This window comes from Asparagus officinalis, chromosome 8 (genome assembly GCF_001876935.1).
Source record: "Asparagus officinalis chromosome 8, Aspof.V1, whole genome shotgun sequence".
In the NCBI taxonomy this organism is placed as follows: Eukaryota; Viridiplantae; Streptophyta; class Magnoliopsida; order Asparagales; family Asparagaceae; genus Asparagus; species Asparagus officinalis.
The window spans coordinates 122,319,658-122,343,676 of NC_033801.1; the positions used below are offsets into that span (position 1 = coordinate 122,319,658).

The 24,019-nt window shown below is 38.7% G+C and overlaps 1 protein-coding gene across 1 annotated transcript; it reads right to left on the minus strand.

Annotated features, from left to right (window-relative positions):
• On the minus strand, positions 3,101–8,240 carry LOC109819799 (calreticulin-like). Its single transcript, XM_020385714.1, has 14 exons — positions 8,090–8,240; positions 6,116–6,223; positions 5,787–5,979; positions 5,439–5,697; positions 5,294–5,350; positions 4,983–5,030; positions 4,813–4,899; positions 4,666–4,723; positions 4,517–4,584; positions 4,338–4,433; positions 4,215–4,262; positions 3,708–3,737; positions 3,531–3,626; positions 3,101–3,437 (listed from the first exon to the last, which is right to left on the minus strand). The coding sequence occupies exons 1-14, from the start codon at positions 8,190–8,192 to the stop codon at positions 3,426–3,428; spliced, it is 1,263 nt and encodes a 420-aa protein (XP_020241303.1). The 5' UTR covers positions 8,193–8,240; the 3' UTR covers positions 3,101–3,425.

Sequence of the window (24,019 nt, forward strand, 5' to 3'; positions counted from 1 at the left end):
AAATATCATATTAGTCTAAAAAGTGATATCCATTTATCAGTTTGGTCTAAAAAGTGACAAATACGATGACAAATATGCATTTACGGTGTCGGAGATAATTTTAAAGCAAAAAACTTAAGTTATTTTGCATATGGACTCCTCACTCTCCCATTGTCTTTGGATTAACCCCCCCAAAAAAAAATTTTGTATTAAAAAACCCTCCATTCCCACCATCTCGTCCATTCAAATTTGTAAAAAAAAACCCTCCCTTCCCACCATCTCCTCCATCCTTCTTCCCCCATCTCCTCCATTCAAATTTGTAAAAAAAAAACTCTCCCTTCCCACCATCTCCTCCTTCCCCTTTCCATCATCTCCTCCATTCTTTTCTTCTCCAATCCCCAACTTTCCTTTCTCTCTCTCAGTCCTCCTCCATCTTTTCCCATATTAATTCTTACCTTCTCCTTTCCACCATCTCTTTCATTCTCTTCTCCTCCCAATTCTCAATGATACGAGTCGTCGTGCGAGCACCCTTGGTCGCGAAATTACCAAAGGTGGGTTGAGAAGAAGACAATAGAAAACACAAGAACAATTCAGTTTTTTGCAAAGAAAAATACCTTCTCTAGATTTATGAGAATAATAGATTACAAATATATCTCTCACAATCTCTCTAGAATCGAGAACAATCTTCCAATTCTCTCTAAACCTTAATCTCTTGGTTATGATCTCACCTCTCTGATACTCTGATTTCGTTTCTGAATACAATCTGGTTAGAAAACCCTAGAAAAATCGTGTATCTTATATCAAACAAAAATCCTAAACAATGCAGGAAACCAAGCCCAGGCCCAAAATCGCATCGCGGTCGACTGCAAAGACATGTGCGGTCGAACGAATAGAACGACCGAGACATAAATCGATTACAGGGTTTTGGCGGTCGACCGCAGAACCCATCGCGGTCGACCGTGAAAATTCCAGTGACTTTCCCTGAGCTATGCACGTTCGCGGTCGACCGCTGCGTCACGTGCGGTCGAGCGCTGGAAGTCCAAAGTGTTTCCTGCAGTTTTCCTGTACTCTTCGACTTTGTCGCCTTCAACGACTTCGTCCACGACTCTATTCTCAAGATACCATGAGAATCATCTATCCTCAAGCACCCATGCCCCCGAAGCAAGAAAGAAGATACACCCATATCACTCAACCTCCGCTCCTCTCTCTCACTCCCTCCCCCTCCTTGCTCCGCCCGCTCCCTCTTCACCTTTTAATCATAAAACAAAAATCCAACCTCCTCCTTGTTCTATCCAACATCAAGTATTTTATCAAACATCCAACATTCTTCTCCTCTTCGCCTCTCCCACTCCCTCTTCCTCTCCTTCATTACTCTACCCACTCCTTCAGCCTCTAATCATCAAAAACTCAATCTCCTCCTCCTATTTCTTTCTCAGACTTAACATCAAACATTTTATTTGAATTTTTACGAGGGAGTGAATGAGAGGGGGGAGAGAAAGAATGAGAAAGAGCACAAAGAAGAGAGAGAAGCAAAAAAAGTTAAAAAGAGATGGATTTGGAGAACGAGGAAAAAGTGAAAGTAATAGGGAGGATATGGAAAATGAGGGAGAAAGAGAGTGGGAGAGAGGAGGGGAGATTGAGGATCGGGATAAGAAAAGAAGGCAGGAGATGGTGGAGAAGTTTTTTATTATATATTTTAGAACTTGAGAGGATAAATTCGAAAATATGGGTGAGTAATGGATCTGTATACAAAAATCACTTAATTTTTTTACTTAAACATTGTCTCCAACATTGGAAATGCTTATTTGTCACTCTTTTGTCTAAATTGTGACCGACATCACTTTTTAAGCAAAACTGGTAAAAATACATCACTTTTTAGGATAATGTAGTATTTTAGCTCTAATTGAAATCTTCTTTAAATTTCCTTTTAAGACAATCAAATTTTATGCATATGACTAAACTACCACCTTTTAATTAATCTAACTTCTGCATCTCCTCCTCTCCCACCTCCCCCTCCTCTTATCAATGTACACACTAATCTTTTTTGCTTGAAAACCAAGAAGGCTATCTATATGCTTGAAAACGAAGAGAGAGAGAGAGAGATCTATGTTTGAAAACGAAGATATAAGATTAAAGGAAATGGAGACATAAATATACACTTGACCAGACAAAGAAATTCTATTCTGGGGGTAATAAAATAGAACTCAAAACTAGAACATTATGGGGATAATTTATGAGATAATTTTATAGTGTCAGTCAACTAAAACTAAAATTATAACAAAATTTTATAGTGTTAATCAACTAGAATTCTAGCAAAACTAGAACTGAAATAATTCTACAAAATTATCCCACTTTTTTCATTTTTCAATACAAAAATAAGAGTGCTAGTCTCTTAAATTATCCCCACTTTTAGTTTGGAACTAGCTAGTAAAAAAAACTAGAACTCCTATTTATTTTATTATTTTTATGTTTTTAATATTTCTTTTTTCTTTACTTCTTTCCTACTATTATTATCATCATCATCATCAGATTATATCATCAAATCAGATCTCGTCTCTTCTTAATCATCTATAATATTTTCTTTTTTATCAAATATTATAATTATCTAATTAATTTAAAAGTAAAGATTTTATAATTATCTAATTAATTTAAAAGTAAAGATTATGTCAACCCATAGTTTATTAAACAATAAAATTGAGAGATGAGAGAAAGAGATCTTGAGGAAAAAAGAAAGGAAAATGTGAAAATCTTTTTTTATAGACTTGTACTATAATAATAATTAAAAAATAAAAAACCTACAACATATATTATAATAATAATTATCAACATCTTATAGTCTAATCAAAAGTTATTAGTAAATAACATTCTCATAAACGATTATCAATCAATAATAGTAAGTTTAAAATATATAAATAGTATTTATATTATCCTCATAATGCATAAATATATACTTCATAATTATAAAAATTTATCCCATGTTATTTTATCTACATATTTAGCTTCACAAACCTATTCCTATTTATCCCACTAAAATATTCCGCTTTAACAATTATCTCATTTCGCATGAAAATGTCTCAATTAACTAACATCCCCCACGTGAACATCCTCGGACAGTATAACATTTGAACTCCCACGAGAGAAGGAAAGCTTTCATTATTTCCTCACTGAAATTATACTCGCATTAGTAAAGGAGAAGACAGTCCGGTCTAAAAGCTAAACAGGCACAACAACCGGTACAAATGCTTTCTCCTAAAAACACTAAAATTAAGGTGGTCCAGGCTCTAATTAGAGACGAGCACAGGCAAAACTAAATACTAGTATAACTGTTCATTTTTTTCCTTCACCCTCAGGAACATCAAAGACACTGGAAAATATTGTGATAAATCCCAAATAAATATATCTCCTCTAAAGAAAAATAACCGCCATGCTCCTTGTTTGTCCTCTCTCTAAAGCTCGTCCTGCAATTACAACGAGATTAAGAACGTAATCGTAAGCGAACAGACAAACCGTTGCATTCAAATATTTACAAGGGAAAGGACGGGAAATTGTACATGTCGGTCTTCATCATCGCTATCATCTGCCTTCTCGTCCACTTCGGATTCAGCTCCGGCTCCAGCATCATCCTCGGCGTTGTCATCCTCATCTTGCTGTAGAAGACATTTTCGAATATGCATTACATGGCTGTTGAAAAACTAGTTGTTTAAGAAAAAACTTAGGAAGGAACTTACGTCGATGTCTGAATCATCCTCATCCTTTTCCTGTTAAATGATAAAAGAGTTAAAGGATGTCCAGAATGCTCCAGAGAGCAAAATAAGCATGCAATATGAATTGATCAGACAAACAAATTAATTCCTTTAGCATATCAAGGTCAAAAATCAATATAGAGAGGTACTTGGACAAAAACGAAACACATATTACTTCCACCGAAACACATGTATTATTGACAGTAGAGATACTGATGCAGGACTTTCTATCAACTTGTAAGTAAATCAAACCAACTGGTAAAGTTATTTTCATACAAACAGCATTATTCTCTTAGAACTCATATAATCAGCAGACATAATAGAAGTGAATTCCCAAATAATGCATATTGTGAAAGTCAAAAGTCTGCTCTAAGCAATCTATAAAAATCAACAAATTTTTACCTAAACTTTTCAAATATGTCCTAACATTGACTATATCGCATCACTAAACAAAAAAAATTCAGCAAACAGACAAGAAGGAATTTGTAGTACCTCTGGTTCTGCCTTTTTCTCAGCTTCCTCAAATGCTGCCTTCTCAGCCTGCAAAATTTAATCCACAATTAAGTTCACCGGTCAAATACAAATGCAATATTGCTAGTACCAAAAGACACATACATCCTTTTGCTTTCCCCATGTTTCTTCAGCAAACTTCTTTGCATATTCGGGGTCATCACAAATCAAAACATTGTCAAACAAGGTTCCTGATTTCACCTGGGAAATACAGAAAATGAAGGTCAGCATATGAAAAAAGACGAACACCACCCAGTTTATATATATAGTGCGTCTAAGCTCACCTGCCATAGCTCAATGCCAACATATTTCAGATGGTCATAAGCGTAGATGTAAGGATCATCCTTGAAATCTGCAGAGGTAGAAGGTTATTTGCTTGGAAAGGAAACTTGATACAAGGAGAAATAAAACGTTTCAAGAATGATCTAGTAACCTGGGTTGTCAATCATTGGTGCCTTCCATTTTCCCTTGTAGTTGGGGTTCTTAATTCTCTGATAACATGTGAATGATACAATAAGGGCTCTGCAATGAAATTGAAGTATATCCAACGTTGGGTAGGAATAGCTTTTTCTAATCTAACCTTTGCTTTCCAGGGTCCCTTGTATTCAGGGTTTGGAATGGTTGGGGCGGTCCATTCACCATCTTCCTCATCATCCCAATCTTCCGGCTGCAAGAATAAATATCATTTAATGAGTCAACATTTTTTCATTGTCACGAAAAGCTGATATTTGTTTAGTATAAGAAGCTAACCTTTTTGGCTTCAGGGTCAGTAATCTCCTTAGGAATGTCATCGTACCCCTATAGGGAAAAAAACTCAGACTAATTTTGATAAAAACTAAAGAGAATCTTCTCAAAACAATGAAGAGAAATGAATCAGAAATTAATTGTTCAGAACCCGAATTGCAAGAACTAGTTTCTTGCCAAAGTATATAGTTTTCTCGATAAGTTGCATGACTGGTTTCATATCCGATAAAAATACTACCAACTAACATCACATAGAAAGAATAGCTAAAGAGACTAAGAACCAATAAAAGAAAATGTGAAGAATGACATGCACACACCTCAGGTTTCTTATCCTCTGGATCAGGAATCCACTCCTTGTCATCCCAGTCTTCAGGCTGATACAGGTTGTCGATATGTTAGTAGTTAGAAGAACATAATTAAGCACATTGATGAAAGCAAAGGTGAGTAGATACATCAACTTACTTTCTTGGCTTCGGGATCCTTAATTTTCTTAGGTGGAAGAATATCCCACTCATCATAGACGCTTCCAGATTGCTTCTCAACATTGTCAATAAGAATGCTGTATGTAGCATCCGGACGGAGAATGAAAGTGTATACGTGACTCAGCTGGTCAGTCTCACATGGAACATCCTTCTTAATCAAATGATTCTTCCCATCACGAGAAAGAATAGCATGGACCTTCTTGGTACTGTATCCACAGATGTCTGGTCCAAACATTATACTGCAAGCACAAAGTACAAAAATAATTCTAATAAGAAACAATGAAAACACATATGTATAATAATTAGAAGTTTTCAATTAAGTTTTTACCTGTAAGGGGTATCCCCACCAAACTTCTTTTGATCCACATCACCACTAAGTAGCTTCATGTAGCCTCCACCACAATCTAGTTTTTGTTCGTGTTTCACTAAAAATTGGAATACCAATGTCTTATCTTTGTTGCTGAACTCAGGGAACTGTGCAGAGATAGCATAGAACCTATAATCTTCACTGGTTTGGATGCCTGCATCAAATTTAAACAGTTAAATCATCCTTAGTGAGCAAAATTGACTATATTTCAAAACAACACTGACATTATGGCTGCACAGAATTGAATTTTGCTTACAAATTTTGACAGAATAATACAACATTTCAATTACCTTTATCTTCCGGGTTCCCATTCCATTTCCCAGATGTATGGTTCCACTCACCCGCCATGTTCTCATCCTTCTTCCAGTCGGATTTTACCCACCTGCTCTCCCAACCATCTGCAGCATGAACCCAACCAGTTAGAAAAACGAACATTAAAAATGAATCAATTACAGGACAAAAATAACAATGCAAGACTGTGGTACAGAAAACTAAGTGCAACAGTTGCCAGTCCTAAGACTGTTTTGATACAGGGTGACCACAACAATCACTTGGCCTTGGGAAGAAAAATGCACATCCAAAATAAAAGATTCCTTGAGCTAACCGACTTGCAATCCGACTAGTGCCATACAAGATGTTCATAGCTTCAAGTTTACTCAAAGTGAATGAGCAACTATTAGATCACAGAAACTGAAATGCTGCAAAAAATTTCATAGTGGATCTAGGTTTGACTGTTGTCAGAAATTGTAGGTTGATTTTCAGTATCAAATTCGTACCATCCATCAATGCTAAAAATTCTAGAATCAAACTATTCACTATTAGAAACCAAGCTTCACCAGTATTAAATATGTATATTCCTAAACTTCAGAAAAAAAAGAAGAAGAAGGCACTACCAGTCTACCAGCATGTATTGATCTCTAGACAACAACCTGATCTTATCGGAAGTCGGGTAAGACAAAAATCTGGTTCTGAGACAGATAGTTCAGGGGGAGGGTTACCGGAGAAGGATCTCCAGACAACAAGCAACTATTCATGAAATATATTGAGGAAAATTTTCATTTAAGTAACATACACGTTAATAATGAAATTTTACAATTGGCATGTCAAATTGTTGGGCTGGGCACGGTCAGATGGTATAAAACTGTTTACCATAACGGTGAATGAAACTAAGCTATTCACCCAGGTGCATCTTTAATGAAAACAACTTTAAACTAGTTAACTGAATAAGTTTATCTTAAAACAAATAAGAAATCATTTTTAAGAAACCAGCAAGAATAATCAACCATGATTATGAGATGAACAAATTTTTTAAACAGACCCATTCCAACTTTTTATTTTCAAAACCGACTCTTTTTTTTTTTATTTATCAAAACCGACCCGATTTTGTGATTAGCAGACTAATCACCTTCCTAAATAGTCGGGGTTGGCAACCCCGACTATTTAGGACATTAATTTTTAGGGTTTAATGCTTCTAATTAGGGTTTAACACCGTCCTAAATAGTCGGGGTTGCCAACCCCGACTATTTAGGAAGGTGATTAATCTGCTAATCATAAAATCGGGTCGGTTTTGGTAAATAAAAAAAAAAAGAGTCGGTTTTGAAAATTAAAAATTGAAATGGGTCTGTTTAAAAAATTTGTTCTTATGAGATCCCTTCTTAAGACTTAATTACACAAGATACCGTAAAAACTCATACATTTTACTGCAGTAGCGCATTTTTAACCCTAAACCCCAAAGTAAACAAACAAATAATGAACAGAGCATACAAAAACCAAGCAATAAACTAAGTCATTATATTGGAAACTGATGTAGATTCGGACAATCACTCCAAACCCACACCAGATCCAATTAGAGAGGGAAATTTCCCCAATTAAAAAAAACTGCACAATTTGATACGCATTACAAATAACAATTTACTAAACGGTAATTCATAAACCCTAAACCCTAGAGTAAATCCGGGGGAAAAACAATTAGCAAACTAAAATACACATGGGATCAAGTAATCTGCTGGTAAGCCATTTCTTAGAAAATTGAACAGATCCAGACAATAAAACCCAAAAAAAATCAAGAATGTGTAAATCTTGAGATAACTGATCCAGTTATCCAAATAATCTATCAATATCCTAATTACAATTATGAAACAGCTTGGATCATGGAAGCGATGATCAAAGTACAGATCGCACATTCGAGAGATAGATCGGATCAATTAAGATCAAATGCAGTTACAAATCAACAAGCAATTATAGAGAGATGATCGAATCTATACCATCGAACTTCTCCTCGAAGTAGACCTCTGCAACTGCGATCGAGACTAGGGCAAGAACCGCAGCGGCGGCGGCGGCGAGACGCGGAGACTTGGCGATCGCCATGGCGACCAGATCGAAGAAACAGATTGGATTTCACTGTGAAAACGAGATCGAAATGGGATTTTAAGCTGCAGAGAGTGAGCTTTCTCGTCACCGCCCCGTATCGTTACCTCCGAGCCTGGAGTTTAATCTGCTGGCCGTCCGATGGAGGAAACGGACGGATCGGATGAAGACGGCGAGCGGAACGAATTGAGATACGCCACGTGTACGAATCGACGTGCACGTCTGTAGATGGATTTCCACTGGGTCATTTTAAGTTTACGCTGCTTAAGTAGATGCACGCTCTGTAACTGTAGCACGTCGATGACGTGGAATTAGGAAATGGGGTAACGGTATCAGTTTCTTCTACCTAATACTGAGACTGCCCGCATAGAGATCTATTATGCGGTTACTACTGGCCGTCCTCGGGTGAGATGTGGATGATGACGGCAGGTGAGGTGGTCCATTAAGGAATATGCGTATAAATTTAGAATCCGCAGGCATTTTTAAGGGGCTGTTTGGCACCGTGATTTGTATAATCGTATCATAGATTCAAGAAATTACAACTTTCCAAATATTAGATTTTTTTGGGATACACGAGGTGTTTGTTTGATTGAAAGTGTGAAAAAATGACTTGATTTTATCACTTCCAATGTTTGTTTAACTAGTTTTTACACACGTGCAATGCACGTGATTTAATACCATGATTAAGTATTTTTGACAGTTTGTGCTCACTTTTTTCTTTAAACTCTTACATCCTGATTATTTTTTTATGTTTGTTTAAATGGGATACACCCAATTTAAATTTTCATGTTGATATTTGAATTGACAAAAAACAAATATAATTTAAAAATAATTTGAATTTTTATATTATTTTTGACCGATATGAAACTAAACTTTATTTGAGGAAGTATAGCATTGCAAAGTGAAAAATATTAAAATAGTGTTATACAAGGAAGGTGAATATTTAAAACCAATATGGCAAAATGATTGATTTAAAGTATGTTAAAATGATGCAAAAGAGAATATGAAGTTTATTTCTAATCATTGATAGACTTCATAAAAAAATATAAATTAAAGATTAATGCTAACTCTAATATACTTTTATATGATAAAAACATCCACATAAGAATATAAAAGTACTGAAAAAAATTCATGAAACTCCATTCTAAATATTCCTAATTTCACTCAAAATAATTAAACTATTCTATAAAATATTCATAAAATATTGTTTTTATTTCTTCTATTTTATTTTTTATTGAGTTAAGATCAATCCTTCTTCAGGTTTATCATTTATCATTTCTCAGACAATTCTAGAGTATTGTCTTCATCATCTACATCAATTGTGACATCAGGCTAATTTTGTATTTTTTATGCTATTATCTTTCCTAGGCTCGTTAATTTTTTATCATCTCATTTAACTTTACAAAGAAGTCAAATGTACTTATGATGTTCAACACAAACTGCTCAAAATATAGACTTTGATTTTTTTTCTATTTCAATGAGAATAAATATTAATTTCATATATATAAAATTCTTTGTGTTCCTAATTTATTACTTAAATAAATTAGAAGCTATCTCTTTATTTTCCTCTAAAATGAATTCTTCTGATGTGCATCCAATAAGAATTTCTGTTATTTCAATAATATTACCTTTGCTCTATCCCTGTCATTTTCCATAAAGATCTAAACTAAATACCTGCATTATTCATTACCAATTTCTCTTAGATTATAATATTAATATTTAATTTGAAGAACACAGTATGGAATTTATGAATACTTACTAATTTTTCTTATGTCTTCCATGGAGATTTTTTCTTTGATTAGGATAAAGTTATTAAATTATTTTTTAATGTAACTCATTCAGTGCTTCATTAATAGATATGTCTTATGTTAATGCCAATTCAAGTGATTCATTGACGTTTTCTGAATTTTAGATTTATTTCCATCACTTTCCCATTTGCAATGGAAATAACTCAATTCTTTTAAAGTTATCTCTAAATATTCTAATAGTTTCTCCATATGTAATTCCTTGTATTCTTTTACCCTATAAATATTATTAACGTCAAAGATTAAAGTTTCTAAATTAAAATCAATTAATGCTAAGGTATAATATTATAGTGTTTTATCATTTCTATGGATTTAAACATCTATCAATTAATGTTACGAATGTATTTTGGCTACCCCAACTTATTACTAAAATTATATGAAATTACTTTAATTTATATAGTGCCGATAATTTTTAATCTATAATATTTTTAAAAATTTTATCCATTAACCGGATGTTTTTAATCAATTCTTATTGTTTTTGTTTACCAGTATCAACTTAGACTATTCTTAGATGCTGAAAATGGATAGTAAATCCCTAAATTAGATATATATATATATATATATATGAAAAATACCAAACAATTACACTTTTCTTTGCCAAGTTTTAAAATTTTAGCCCATTTTTGTGGTTTTGAATTTTGAGGGTGTGGTTTATAATTTTTAAAATTTTAAAAGAGTTTTTTAAAAATTTATTTTTAAGTTTGGTAGTTATAAATTCTATGTTTCATGTGTTGGTGGTAATTTTTTAAATGTTAGTATATTTCTTGTAACTCTAAAATTTTAAGGGTGTCTTTTACAATTATTAAAACTATAGATTAATTTTGAAAAATATTAAATTTCAGCGGTCTACCAATCGACGAATTTGATGTGTGCTAGTTAAAAATTTTGAAAATTTAGAGTTTTTTTTACGATTTTTAAATTTTGAAGGAGTTTTTTTTAAAATTTTTAGGTTAATTTTGGCAAATTTTAATTTTTTAGGTGTCTAAGGGTAATATCTTGAATTCATCTTATTTTATTTACAAATTTTAGAATTTTAGGGTGGTTTTTTATAATTTGAACTTTTGAATGTGTTTCTATAATTTTTGAGATATTGAGGGTGTTAATTAAAAAATTTAAATTTAAATGTCAAAAATTTTAGGTGTATCATGGTAATCTCTTGAATTCATCTGTGTTGTTTGTAAGTTTTAAAATTTTAAAATTTTAATGTGCTTGTCTGTAATTTAAACTTTTGAGGGTGTTTCTATAATTTTTGAGACATTGAGGTGTTAATTGTAAATTTTAAATTCTTTGCAAACTGATGTTAATTTTTTAATTTCATGTTTTTTATTTTAAGTTTTGAGACATTTGGATGAGTTTTATAATTTTGAACTTTTCAGCTTCTTTTCTGCAATTTTAAAACTTTTTATGGTTTTTTTGCAATACTTCATGTATTATAATATGTTATCTACTTGTAATTTCTTTATCTTAACAAACTAATATCATTTTTATGTTTTATATATTTTATTAATATTAGTTTTTTTAAATTGTTAAGCTAAACATGGTTCACATAGGATTAGGATAAGATATGATTATGATTAGGATAGATTAAGATATAAATAAAATATTCAAAATAGTGAAGGGTAATATTGACCATTGAAAATTAGAATTTGATTATAGATAAGGTAGTTCAAACTATAAAGGAGTATATTTGTCTAAAAAAGATTTTCTGAACTCGTGCTTTTAAAGGAAGTATGATTAAAAGTATATATGAAGGTGAAATGTAAAAAACTTATCACATCAGATTTTGTTGGCTATGTTGTTCATGAAAAGGCAATCTTGCCTTTGTGAATAGTCTCACATTGGAAATTGAGATGAATAGTAAGGGGTTTATATTGAAACACCTCTTATTGGGCTTCGAGTAGTGTTTTGGGTTTTGTATTGGGTGGGTTTTGCATAACACGCACGCGTGCATGTCACGAACCGCCCCATTTTGACTCAACTGGGTGCATTTGGAGTCACTTATTCATGGTTTGGTCCATAAAGATCCTAGGGTTTTCTAGAGTTTTCTTGGATAATAAAGGTATGATAAATATCTTGTATCTAGAAGCTTCTAGAAAAGTCTCATGTAAATATCTAGGGAGATATTTTAGGAGAAGTGTCTAGAGACTCAATCCTCACCATTGGTTGTAAGAACAATCTAGAAGGCTAATCATAGACATCTATTGTAAGCTAGTTTTGCCTATAAATAAGGGGCTAAGCATTCCATTTGTATCAACCAAGAGTTGCTAAGTAATAAAGCAATAAGAGCTTCCACTTCCACTCTTGAGTGTTCTCTTCCCTTCTCTTGAGTGAGTGTTTGAGGGATTAGGCTGACTTAGCCATTCTAGTGAGGGAAAGAGTGACTAAGTGCCGCAGTGAATGTTTGTTGGAAATTTGCAGTAAAAAGACAATGAAAGAAAAATTGACTTGTATTCTCTCAAAATCAATTACAATTTGGATTCCGATTACAAAAGAGAGGAGAATGAATTTGATTCACCCCTTTATTTAATTCTGGTTCTTCACGGTGGTGATGAGATGCCTCCCTCGAATGCTCGCGTCGAGTTTGCTTCTCGTTGACGATCTGCACGTCTTGATTCACTGGAACGTGGTCTTCTCCTCACGATTTGACGCTGTGGAGAACTTGCGTGGCAAGTTTGAAAATAACTCTTAACGAGTTGATAACTCTGAATGAGTTTTAGAAGAACTTGCAGAGCAAGTTTTGAACTCTGATCAAGTTTGAAACTCTTGAAAAAGAGTCTTAAAAATAACTCTTAACGAGTTGATAACTCAGAGCGAGTTTATCTCTATGAAAGAGTTGATTTAAACCGAAAGTTCGGTTAATAAGCCAAGGAAAAGGTTCCTGTTGCTGGTCTCCAAAACTCCAAGCTGCCCAAAAAGAAGGATCCCAGAGCCCAGAGCCAAAAGCCAGCCAAAAAGGAGAGCCCGAACTCAGTTGAGTTTCCCACTATTTATAGGGGATTTAGGGGTGGTAACTGCCCCCTTAATTAGCTCCTCCATGGGCTGAGTGGGGTGTAACCACCCCCTCTTAAACAGCTCCCGAAATAGTGGGGAAAACGGTTTTGAAACCGTTCTGTTAGTGTTTTGAACGAGTCAAAACGCTGAAAACAGCGTTCTGGGCCTTAACTCTGCATCTTATTGATGAGACGCAGAGTTGGGCGCTTGTTGGGAGTTGAAAACGCAAGGGCCGCTTGCGTTCGGACCTTAACTCTGCGTCTTAAAGATGAGACGCAGAGTTGGGCGTTCGCTGGGAGTCGAAACGCACAGGCCGCATGCGTTTTAGAGGCTGAAAACGCACAGTTTGTGCTGTTTTAGAGATTAACTCTGCGTTTCTAGATTGAAAACGCAGAGTTGAGCCTGTTTAAAGGCTGAAAACGCACAGTTGTGTTGTTTTAGAGATTAACTCTGCGTTTTGATGTTGAAAACGCAGAGTTGAGCATGTGCGCTTTGACTCTGTAATGCAGAGGCGAACCTTAGGCGGGCTTGGCGAGCTTCAGGCTATGTCCAATGTTCTGACGAAGTCCAGTCTTGCAGACGGACTTCAGAACATAACTTGCTACGAAGAACAGGTCATACCTTTCAAACCGTAAGTCGGAATTAGACGAATTATATATGAAAATCGGCTATCTCGACGAGACGGGGCCATCCGAACCAAGCCGAAGGCTTTGGTTCGCTTCCTCCGTTTTGCCAAATTCCTTACGGTTTGAGAGATATCTGCATTCTAATATGAAGAGACCGTCAATTTGTAGTCTCTTTTGCTAGAGCTTTGCACAGATCGTCCTCTTGTAACCTTCGTCTTGGCTCTTTGAAAATATAAGAGTCATCAGATTGTAACTCCCGATGTTGATTGTGAAGGCTGTTGAATTGGGGCCTTCATTAGTTGTTGTGAAGGTCGTCAAATTGTAGCCTTCTGGAAGTCGTCAAGTTGTAACTTCCATCATTGTAACTTCCATCATTGGTGTTTGATGGGGGATCAACTATCTATTGTGATTTTTAGACAGCCTACAGAACCCCCTCCAAAGTTTTCGAAAGTTCGCGGTTGACTGGGACGAATTTTCGGAATACTTTGGATCTCAACTCTGATCTTGGAGCTGTTGATTTCTTGTCACAAAGGAGCTGTTCTCTGCACTCGCTTCGAAGGCAGCTTGGTTGAAGGGATTTTCCACGCAGGACCTGTGTGAATGTATGCGTCATAATCCTGCTTCTGGAATATGGGGGTGGACCCTGCATTTTGAACTTGAGATGCGGGTTTCACCCTTGCATGTTGAATTTGGAACACGTATATGACCTCGGCGTTCGGTTTTTGCATCGCGGGTCTGATCTTAACGTTTTGACTTGAGACATGGAAGTGGCTTCCGTGCATTTTTGACTAAGTCTTTGAGACTTGTCTTTGGCGCATCTGTTTTAAGTATCGACTCACATCCGTGCGTAGGATTTTTGGCAAACGCTTAGCCATCAACGGATTTGATAAGCCTTTACCGACTACCGTTTGCGTCGGGCTAGCATGTGGATTGTCTAAGTCCGTTCCACATGTAACATTGTGCTAAGAGAATGAATCCTCTTAGACTTGATGCTATGATTTTGAATACATAGACTTTGTCATTTTGACGGGAAAAGACTAACCGGCAACGCGTGTTAGGCGTAGGCTTATCTCTGTTTAGGGATCGAGATAAAGTCCCCCATGCGTGTGAGGCATGGATTTTGATGTCCTTTTCACGGTAAAAGACTAACCGGCAACGTGTGTTAGACATTGACTTATCCCTACTTAGGATTCAGGATAAAATTCCCCATGCGTGTAAGGCATGGATTTTGGCGTTATTAATAACGACCTGCTACGATATTGAATACGTAAGCTTTGCTATTATTACGGGAATAGGCTACCCGGCAACATGTGTTAGACATTGTCACTATCACTAGGATAATTCCAGAAAATCTTTAATCTACTGGGGATTTTATAATGAAAACTTGCTATTCTTGTTGAGAAAGAATTAACAAGTTCATTAGGGGGGAGGTTGACTGTTAGAGGTGTTATGTTAACATAACAGTATTTTATGGACCTATCGCTCTATTGAAGAGAGTCGATAAGTTGATTTGATTGTCAGAGATGTGGTGTTAACTTGACGGGTTTGTGGACCTATTGCTCCATTGAAGAGAGTCGATAAGTGGATTTTGTCAGAGGTGTATTGTTAACGTGACAAGATTTGTGTTGCGATTGGAGCAACTTTGGGGACTTATCATCCTATTGACGAGGATTGATAAGTGGGTTGTCAGAGGTGTATTGTTAACGTGACAATAATTTGTGTTGCGATTTGAGCAACTTTGGGGACTTATCATCCTATTGACGAGGATTGGTAAGTGGGTTGTCAGAGGTGTATTGTTAACGTGACAAGATTTGTGTTGCGATTGGAGCAACTTTGGGGACTTATCATCCTATTGACGATGATTGATAAGTGGGTTATCAGAGGTGTATTGTTAACGTGACAAGAATTTGTGTTGCGAATTGAGCAACTTTGGGGACTTATCATCCTATTGACGAGGATTGGTAAGTGGGTTGTCAGATGTGTATTGTTAACGTGACAAGATTTGTGTTGCGATTGGAGCAACTTTGGGGACTTATCATCCTATTGACGAGGATTGATAAGTGGGTTGTCAGAGGTGTATTGTTAACGTGACAAGAATTGTGTTGCGATTGGAGCAACTTTGAGGACTTATCATCCTATTGACGAGGATTGATAAGTGGGTTGCCAGAGGTTAACTTGACAGGATTTGTGTTGCGATTGGAGCAACTTTGGGGACTTATCATCCTATTGACGAGGAGATTGATAAGTGGGTTGTCAGAGGTGTATTGTTAACGTGACAAGAATTTGTGTTGCGATTTGAGCAACTTTGGGGACTTATCATCCTATTGATGAGGATTGATAAGTGGGTTTTGTCAGAGGTGTATTGTTAACGTGACAAGAATTTGTGTTACGATTGGGGCAACTTTAAGGACTTAGCATCCTATTGACGAGGATTGATAAGTGAGTTTTGTCAGAGGTGTATTGTTAACGTGATAAATTGGGAGTGATGCAAATTGAATGCATACTCTGTGGGGATTATGATCGTCAGAAGTGTAATGTTAACTTGACGATGTGAAAGATTCGTTACTCTTAATCCAATGGATTCTAAGTAACCAACCCCCAGTCTTGATTAAGGCTTAGCAGGGGAAGAAAAAGAGATAGACAGGGCACATCACCTAGTGAGGCACTATCCATGAAGTCAGAATAGAGTCACATCACCAGGTAGGCTATTATCTGATGAGTTTGACTATCAGAGGTAACTGTTAACGTGATAGTTGTTGGACCCGTCATCCTACTGAAGAGGATGGACTTCAGTGGCCGTAGTATCTTTCCCTTCTGACTGGGAAGAGTAAGCCTGGTCCAGTTGCTCAGGAGAAGATTGGGCTTGGTCTAATTGCTCGGGCTGATCCTGCCTACTTCGTTCTTTAGCTTTGATCCTGGCAATGATTTTTTGAGCGTGCTCGCCTTGAGAGATTAGTTGTCTCCAAGAACGGCATTCTGCAACTCCTATTCGGGCTAGGAGGTCGGTTTGCAAGTTGTGTTGACAGGTCTCTACTAAAGTAGATTGTGTCATACCTGACGAACACCGAAGATCCATGGTTCGGAACCTTTTGACGAAGGCTTTGACGGACTCCCTCTTCTTCTGCTTAGTGGCGAGAAGGGTATGAATAGAGACTTATGTATCCTCTTCAAAGAATCTTAACAGGAAGAGTCTCTCTAGATCCGCCCACTTTTGGATACAGCCCGCAGGCAGTTTCCTGAACCATTCAAATGTAATTCCCTTGAGGGTGCCAATGAACAATCGAGCCAGTATGGCATTGTTTGATATTACATTTCCAGTCTGTGACTTGAAATGATAAATATGTTGGTTTGGTGATCCCGCGCCGTCAAAAGTTTGTAGCGTCGGGACCTCGAACTTTGGAGGATAAGGGGCTGCATCCCATATTCTTCTATTTTGGCAGACTGAAGATTCTGCTCGTTCTCAGTCTCTCTTCCTTCCTCAGAGGAAGATTCCAGGCTGTGGGCTTCTTGGTCAGAAGCCGCATCATCAACCACTTTTCCCTTCCCTTTGCTTGTGTGAGGTCGGGATGAAGATGCTTTTCTTCTCCAGGAAGATTCTTGCCTAATCGGCGAATCTGTCTCCTGAGATTTGGCCTTGTCTGCGACGATTTGAGTCAACATGGCCATGAGTTCATTGATGGCCTCCTGCTGTGATTTGAGCATGGCCTCCTGTTCATCAACCCTCTTTGAAAGATCTTCAGAATGTTCTGCCATGTGGGCGAAGCTCTCATGCCCAACGAAAGAGCTTGACGATTGGGACTCCGCAATGGCTGAGTGTTCGTCATCGGAATTAGTTCCTCTGGCTAAACTCCGATAGTTGACAGGGGGAATGGCTCCTGTTCGAGTCCGAGTACGTTGGTAGATTCCTTCAAACTCGTTAGTGATTTCTCTGACGCTTGGAGAACGATCTGTCTCTGACTCGTCAGAACTAAGGGTTGATGATCTCCCTCTACCAACCATCTTCTTCCTGTGAGGATGTCGTTGATTATTGAGCAAAACGACATTCGTCGGTCGGTTGAACATCGACAGCAATTCCCGCAAGTCAGAGACTTGGGATGAACCTCTCACGGAGCGTGAGGGTAAAGATGGAACCCCCTGTCCGTTAAAGGATGGGACTGGTTTTTGGTAAACATGAATTTTAAATACATGTTGATCATTTTGAACACGACGAATCACATCGTGTTCCAAAGAAGGAACATGAGGGTCGTGCTTAGCTTGATTAACGCAAGACCAAAGTCTGCGTTTTGCTAGTGAAACGCAGTCTTGCGATCTGCGTTCGAATTCTGAAACGTACTCCTGAGAGTTGCATTCAGTTTGTGAAACGTACTCCTGAGAGTTGCGTTTTGGTTCTGGGACGCACTCTTGAGAGTTGCGTTCAGGATCTGGGACGCACTCTTGAGAGTTGCGTTCAGCCAGATCAACGCAGGTTTGATGTCTGCGTTTAAATATTGGAACGCACTCCTGAGAGTTGCATTTAGGTTCTGAAACGCACTCCTGAGAGTTGCGTTCTGCCAAATCAATGCAGTTTTGAGGTCTGCGTTTAAATGCCAGATCAACACAGGTTTGATGTCTACGTTTAAATGTTGGAACGCACTCCTGAGAGTTGCGTTTTGGTTCTAGGACGCAGTTTTGAGGTCTGCGTTTTGATGTTAGAACACGCCTCTGAAAGCTGCGTTCTATCTGGGAAACACACACCTGAGGGTTGCGTTTAGCTTGGCTTATGCAGAGCTCATGTTGAGGCTCGCAAACGCGGAGTTCGCGTTGATTGGAGGATCGGCTTTTTTGGCGTTGTGCCAAAATCGAGTCTTCTTCTTTAGGGAGGGGACTGTATGAACAGTGCAACCCCCATGGGAGATAGTCTTTAGATGAGTTGGCTACAAGAGGGGACTGTATGAACAGTGCAACCCCCATGGGAGATAGTCTTTAGATGAGTTGGCTACAACTGGGGCTTTAGTCTCCTCGAAAACTTTGTGGATCTTGCGCATAGCCTTGGGGCTAAGGGATCCGGAGGAGATGGCCTCCTCGTACTTGGCTTGATCAAACTCGATAATCAGAGTTTCAACGGTCGTTCCAGTGAGATGAACGTCGGATTGCACCTAAAAATGACTTTTCAGAATCCCCAGCGGAGTCGCCATCTTTTGTTTGTTGGAAATTTGTAGTAAAAAGACAATGAAAGAAAAATTAACTTGTATTCTCTCAAAATCAATTACAATTTGGATTCCGATTACAAAAGAGAGGAGAATGAATTTGATTCTCCCCTTTATTTAATTCTGGGTTCTTCACGGTGGCGATGAAATGCCTCCCTCGAATGCTCGCGTTGAGTTTGCTTCTCGTTGACGATCCGCACGTCTTGATTCACTGGAACGTGGTCTTCTCCTCACGATTTGACGCTGTGGAGAACTTGCGTGGCAAGTTTGAAAATAACTCTTAACGAGTTGATAACTCTGAATGAGTTTTAGAAGAACTTGCAGAGCAAGTTTTGAACTCTGATCGAGTTTGAAACTCTTGAAAAAAAGTCTTAAAAATAACTCTTAACGAGTTGATAACTCAGAGCGAGTTTATCTCTATGAAAGAGTTGATTTAAACCGAAAGTTCGGTTAATAAGCCAAGGAAAAGGTTCCTGTTGCTGGTCTCCAAAACGCCAACAATTCCCCTCCAAAGTTAACCGAAGATCTCTCCTTTGCTCCCTCCCAAAGAAAAGGATCCAAGCCCGAACTCAGTTGAGTTTCCCACTATTTATAGGGGATTAAGGGTGGTAACTACCCTCTTAATTTGCTCCTCAATGGGCTGAGTGGGGTGTAACCACCCCCTCTTAAACAGCTCCCTAAATCGTGGGGAAAACGGTTTTGAAACCGTTCTGTTAGTGTTTTGAACGAGTCAAAACGCTGAAAACAGCGTTCTGGGCCTTAACTCTGCATCTTATTGATGAGACGCAGAGTTGGGCGCTTGTTGGGAGTTGAAAACGCAAGGGCCGCTTTGCGTTCGGACCTTAACTCTGTGTCTTAAAGATGAGACGCAGAGTTGGGCGTTCGCTGGGAGTCGAAACGCACAGGCCGCATGCGTTTTAGAGATGAACTCTGCGTTTTAGGCTGAAAACGCAGAGTTGGGCCTGTTTAAAGGCTGAAAACGCATAGCTAGTGTTGTTTTAGAGATTAACTCTGCGTTTTGATGTTGAAAACGCAGAGTTGAGCCTGTTTTAGGCTGAAAACGCACAATTCGTGCTGTTTTAGAGATTAACTCTGCGTTTTGATGTTGAAAACGCAGAGTTGAGCCTGTTTTAGGCTGAAAACGCACAGTTCGTTTAAAGGCTGAAAACGCACAGTTGTGCTGTTTTAGCGATTAACTCTGTGTTTTGATGTTGAAAACGCAGAGTTGAGCATGTGCGCTTTGACTCTGTAATGCAGAGGCGAACCTTAGGCGGGCTTGGCGAGGTTCAGGCTAAGTCCAATGTTCTGACGAAGTCCAGTCTTGCAGACGGACTTCAGAACATAACTTGCTACGAAGAACAGGTCATAACTTTCAAACCGTACGTCGGAATTGGACGAATTATATATGAAAATCGGCTATCTCGACGAGATGGAGCCATCCAAACCAAGCCGAAGGCTTCGTTTCCTCCGTTTCGCCAAATTCCTTACGGTTTGAGAGATATCTGCATTCTAATATGAAGAGACCGTCAATTTGTAGTCTCTTTTGCTAGAGCTTTGCACAGATCGTCCTCTTGTAACCTTCGTCTTGGCTCTTTGAAAATATGTAGTCTCTTTTGCTAGAGCTTTGCACAGATCGTCCTCTTGTAACCTTCGTCTTGGCTCTTTGAAAATATGAGAGTCATCAGATTGTAACTCCCGATGTTGATTATGAAGGCTGTTGAATTGGGGCATTCATTAGTTGTTGTGAAGGTCGTCAGATTGTAACCTTATACGTGAAAGTCCTCAAATTGTAGCCTTCTGGAAGTCGTCAGCTTGTAACTTCCATCATTGGTGTTTGATGGGGGATCAACTATCTATTGTGATTTTTAGACAGCCTACAGTGAAGTTTGTGGTGAAAAAATCAGCCCGTGACATTTGGTATCAGAGCCAAGGTTCGGAAGTGATAATGTTGAGCTTCTACCTTCGTTCCGAAGTACTTGGTGTGGTGGATCCGAAGGATGTTCCAAGGCAACGTAGGGATAAATCTCAGGACATCATGACGACGTTGGAGTCATGGTTGGCTAAGGTAGAGCTTACCGTGGCGGATAAGATGGAGGCTTTCGACGAGCGCATCGAGAAGTTAGAGTCTGTGGGAGACGAACTTCGGGAGGAGATGTAGTCAGCCTTGAATACCGCTGTCAACATACTCCAACAAGGGATCACATCCGTAGGTGAGGAGTGTGCATTCTTACGGAGCCAAGAAGAAATGTTCCTGAAGGAGATGACTGAATTTAGAGAAAAGTTCAACCAATATAACGCTATCTTGGCAACTCGAGGTATGATTTCATAACCTTTCATGGCTAAAGATACTCCTAAACCGAAGCCATATAAAGGAGCTAGGGGTACTCGGGAGATTGATAACTTCCTATGGAACATGGAAGTATACTTCAATGTTGCCGGATATAGGGATGATGCAGCCAAGCTCCAAGCCATACCTCTCTATCTCGAAGATATCGCTAAGTTGTGGTAGCGTAGACGATGTGAGGATATGAAAAAGGGTACTTGCTCCATTACTACTTGGGAAGAATTCAAGGCAGATCTAAAGCGGCAATTCTACCCAGAGAATGCTGAGGACGAGACCCGAGGTAAACTCTGTCGCCTTACTCAAAAAGATACAATTCGTGATTACGTGAAAGAATTTTCAGAGTTGCTGCTGGAGATCTCGGGCATGGGTGAGAAGGACTCTCTATTCTCGTTCATGCATGGCCTCGCAAGATGGGCCAAGATGGAGTTACAAAGGCGTGGCGTTCAGACTCTGGCCCAAGCAATGCAAGTAGTCGAGTCGCTGATCGAGTTCAAGAAGGTGAACAACTTGTCCAAGCCAAAGGATAAAAAGGATACGCCTACTAAAGGTGGGGGATAAGGATAAACCATCCAAAGAGTTCCCACCTAAGTCAACGTATGAGAAGGGTAAGTCCTATGACAACTCTAAAGGAGATGACCGTTCAAAGAAGTTAGGGTCCACAGAAGGCTATGGACTATCCCAAGAGGACCAATCTTGCGACCCTAGTTCAGAAGGAAGAGGAGAAGCAAAATGAGGAGACCCGAATCAACTCACTTCGTCTCCTTAATGCAATCAAGGCAAAAGTGGATGCAAGATCTCGGGGGGCGATGTTCATCGAGACAACCATTTTCGGTAAAACCTTCAAGGCCCTTCTGGATACCGGTGCTTCTCATCTCTTGGTTTCTCGCAATGTTGCTAGTAGGTTGAATCTTAAGATCACCAAGGGAGGGGGTGTCAGCAAAGCTGCCAATTCAAGTCTCACTCTCATCGCTGGCGTGGCTCAGAAGATAGATGTAAGCATCGGAGAATGGTGCGGCCAAGAAGACTTGACCATCATGACTATGGACGACTTTGACATAGTACTTGGCTTGGAACTTTTGGACAAGGTGAAGACCGTGTTGGTTCCATACACCAACATAATGTGCATCCTAGAGGGCAAGGCGTGCACAGTTCCGATCAAGCGTGAGAGTATGACTTCTAAAATGCTCTCGGCCTTACAAGTGTCCAAGGGCGTCCGTCGACATGAGCCAACTTTTATTACTACAGTTAAGGTGGAGGAAGACTCACACTAGGGAGAAGATGTGCCTGAGAAAATATGAAGTGTCTTGGAGGACTATCATGACATAATGCCCACAAAGATGCCAAATAAGCTCCCACCTAGGAGAGAGGTGGATCACAAGATCGAGCTCGAGTCAGGATCTCATCCCCCAGCCATGGGTCCTTATCGCATGGCACCACCGGAGTTGGAGGAACTTCGAAAATAACTGAAGGAATTGTTGAACGCCGGATACATTTGTCCGTCTAAGGCTCCATATGGTGTCCCTGTATTGTTCCAGAAGAAGCACGATGGGTCATTGCGGCTATACATTGACGACCGGGCTATAAACAAGATCACGATGAAGAACAAGTATCTTATTCCTCTGATTGCGGACTTATTCGACAGATTGGGGCAGACAAGGTACTTCACTAAGCTTGACTTGCACTCGGGATACTATCAAGTGCGGATTGCTAAAGGAGATGAATCAAAGACGACATGTGTGACCAGATATGGCTCTTATGAATTCCTAGTTATGCCGTTCGGTCTCACCAATGCCCCAGCTACATTCTGCACCATGATGAACAAAGTATTGGAGCCTTTTTATGCCGTTCGGTCTCACCAATGCCCCAGCTACATTCTGCACCATGATGAACAAAGTATTGGAGCCTTTCCTAGACCATTTTGTGGTGGTCTACTTGGACGACATTATGATTTATAGCCAAACCATGGACGAGCATGTGGAACACTTAAGGCAGGTATTCCAGGCGTTTAGAAGTAATGAACTCTATGTGAAGAGAGAAAAATGCTCGTTCGCACAGGAGGAAGTGGTCTTCTTAGGCTACATCATTAGAGGAGGCAAAATTCGCATGGATCAAGCTAAGGTGCGAGCCATACTAGAGTGGAAGCCTCCTACCAAGGTAACAGAGCTGCGATCATTTCTGGGCTTGGTGAACTACTACCGAAGATTCATAAAGAGCTACTCAGCATTAGCGGCTCCACTGACAAACTTGTTGAAGAAAAATCAGGCATGAGATTGGAGTTCAAAATGCCAGAGGGCATTCAAAGCTTTGAAGAGAGCTGTGATGGAGGAACCAGTTCTCGCTCTTCCCAACTTTAGCAAGCCCTATGAAGTGCAAACTGATGCGAGTGACTTTGCAATTAGAAGGGTGTTGATGCAAGAAGGACACCCCGTGGCCTACGAGAGTCGAAAGTTAAACGACACCGAGAGGCGGTACACCGTTCAAGAGAAGGAGATGACGGTTGTGGTCCACTGTCTCAGAGTTTGGAGGCATTACCTACTTGGGTCCAAATTTGTAGTGAAGACGGACAATATGGCCACCAGTGATAATCACATTTTTATTATAATTTTATATCCTCATTATCTATTTTATATGAATAAATATACTACTAATGATTGTTTTCATCTTAATTTACAGGTTAATGAAGAAATAATGAATAAAAGCCCAAAAGACTCCAACTTTCTCATTTTGTAACCTTTTATTGAAGCCCAGAATCAAGCAGAGTAGCCTGTAGAAGCCGGAGAAAATCAAAAATCTAATATAAAAAGAAATTATATTTAAGATAGTTGGTCGCAAAGAAACGATGATATCTCCCAATCCGGAAGGCAGAATTTAACAT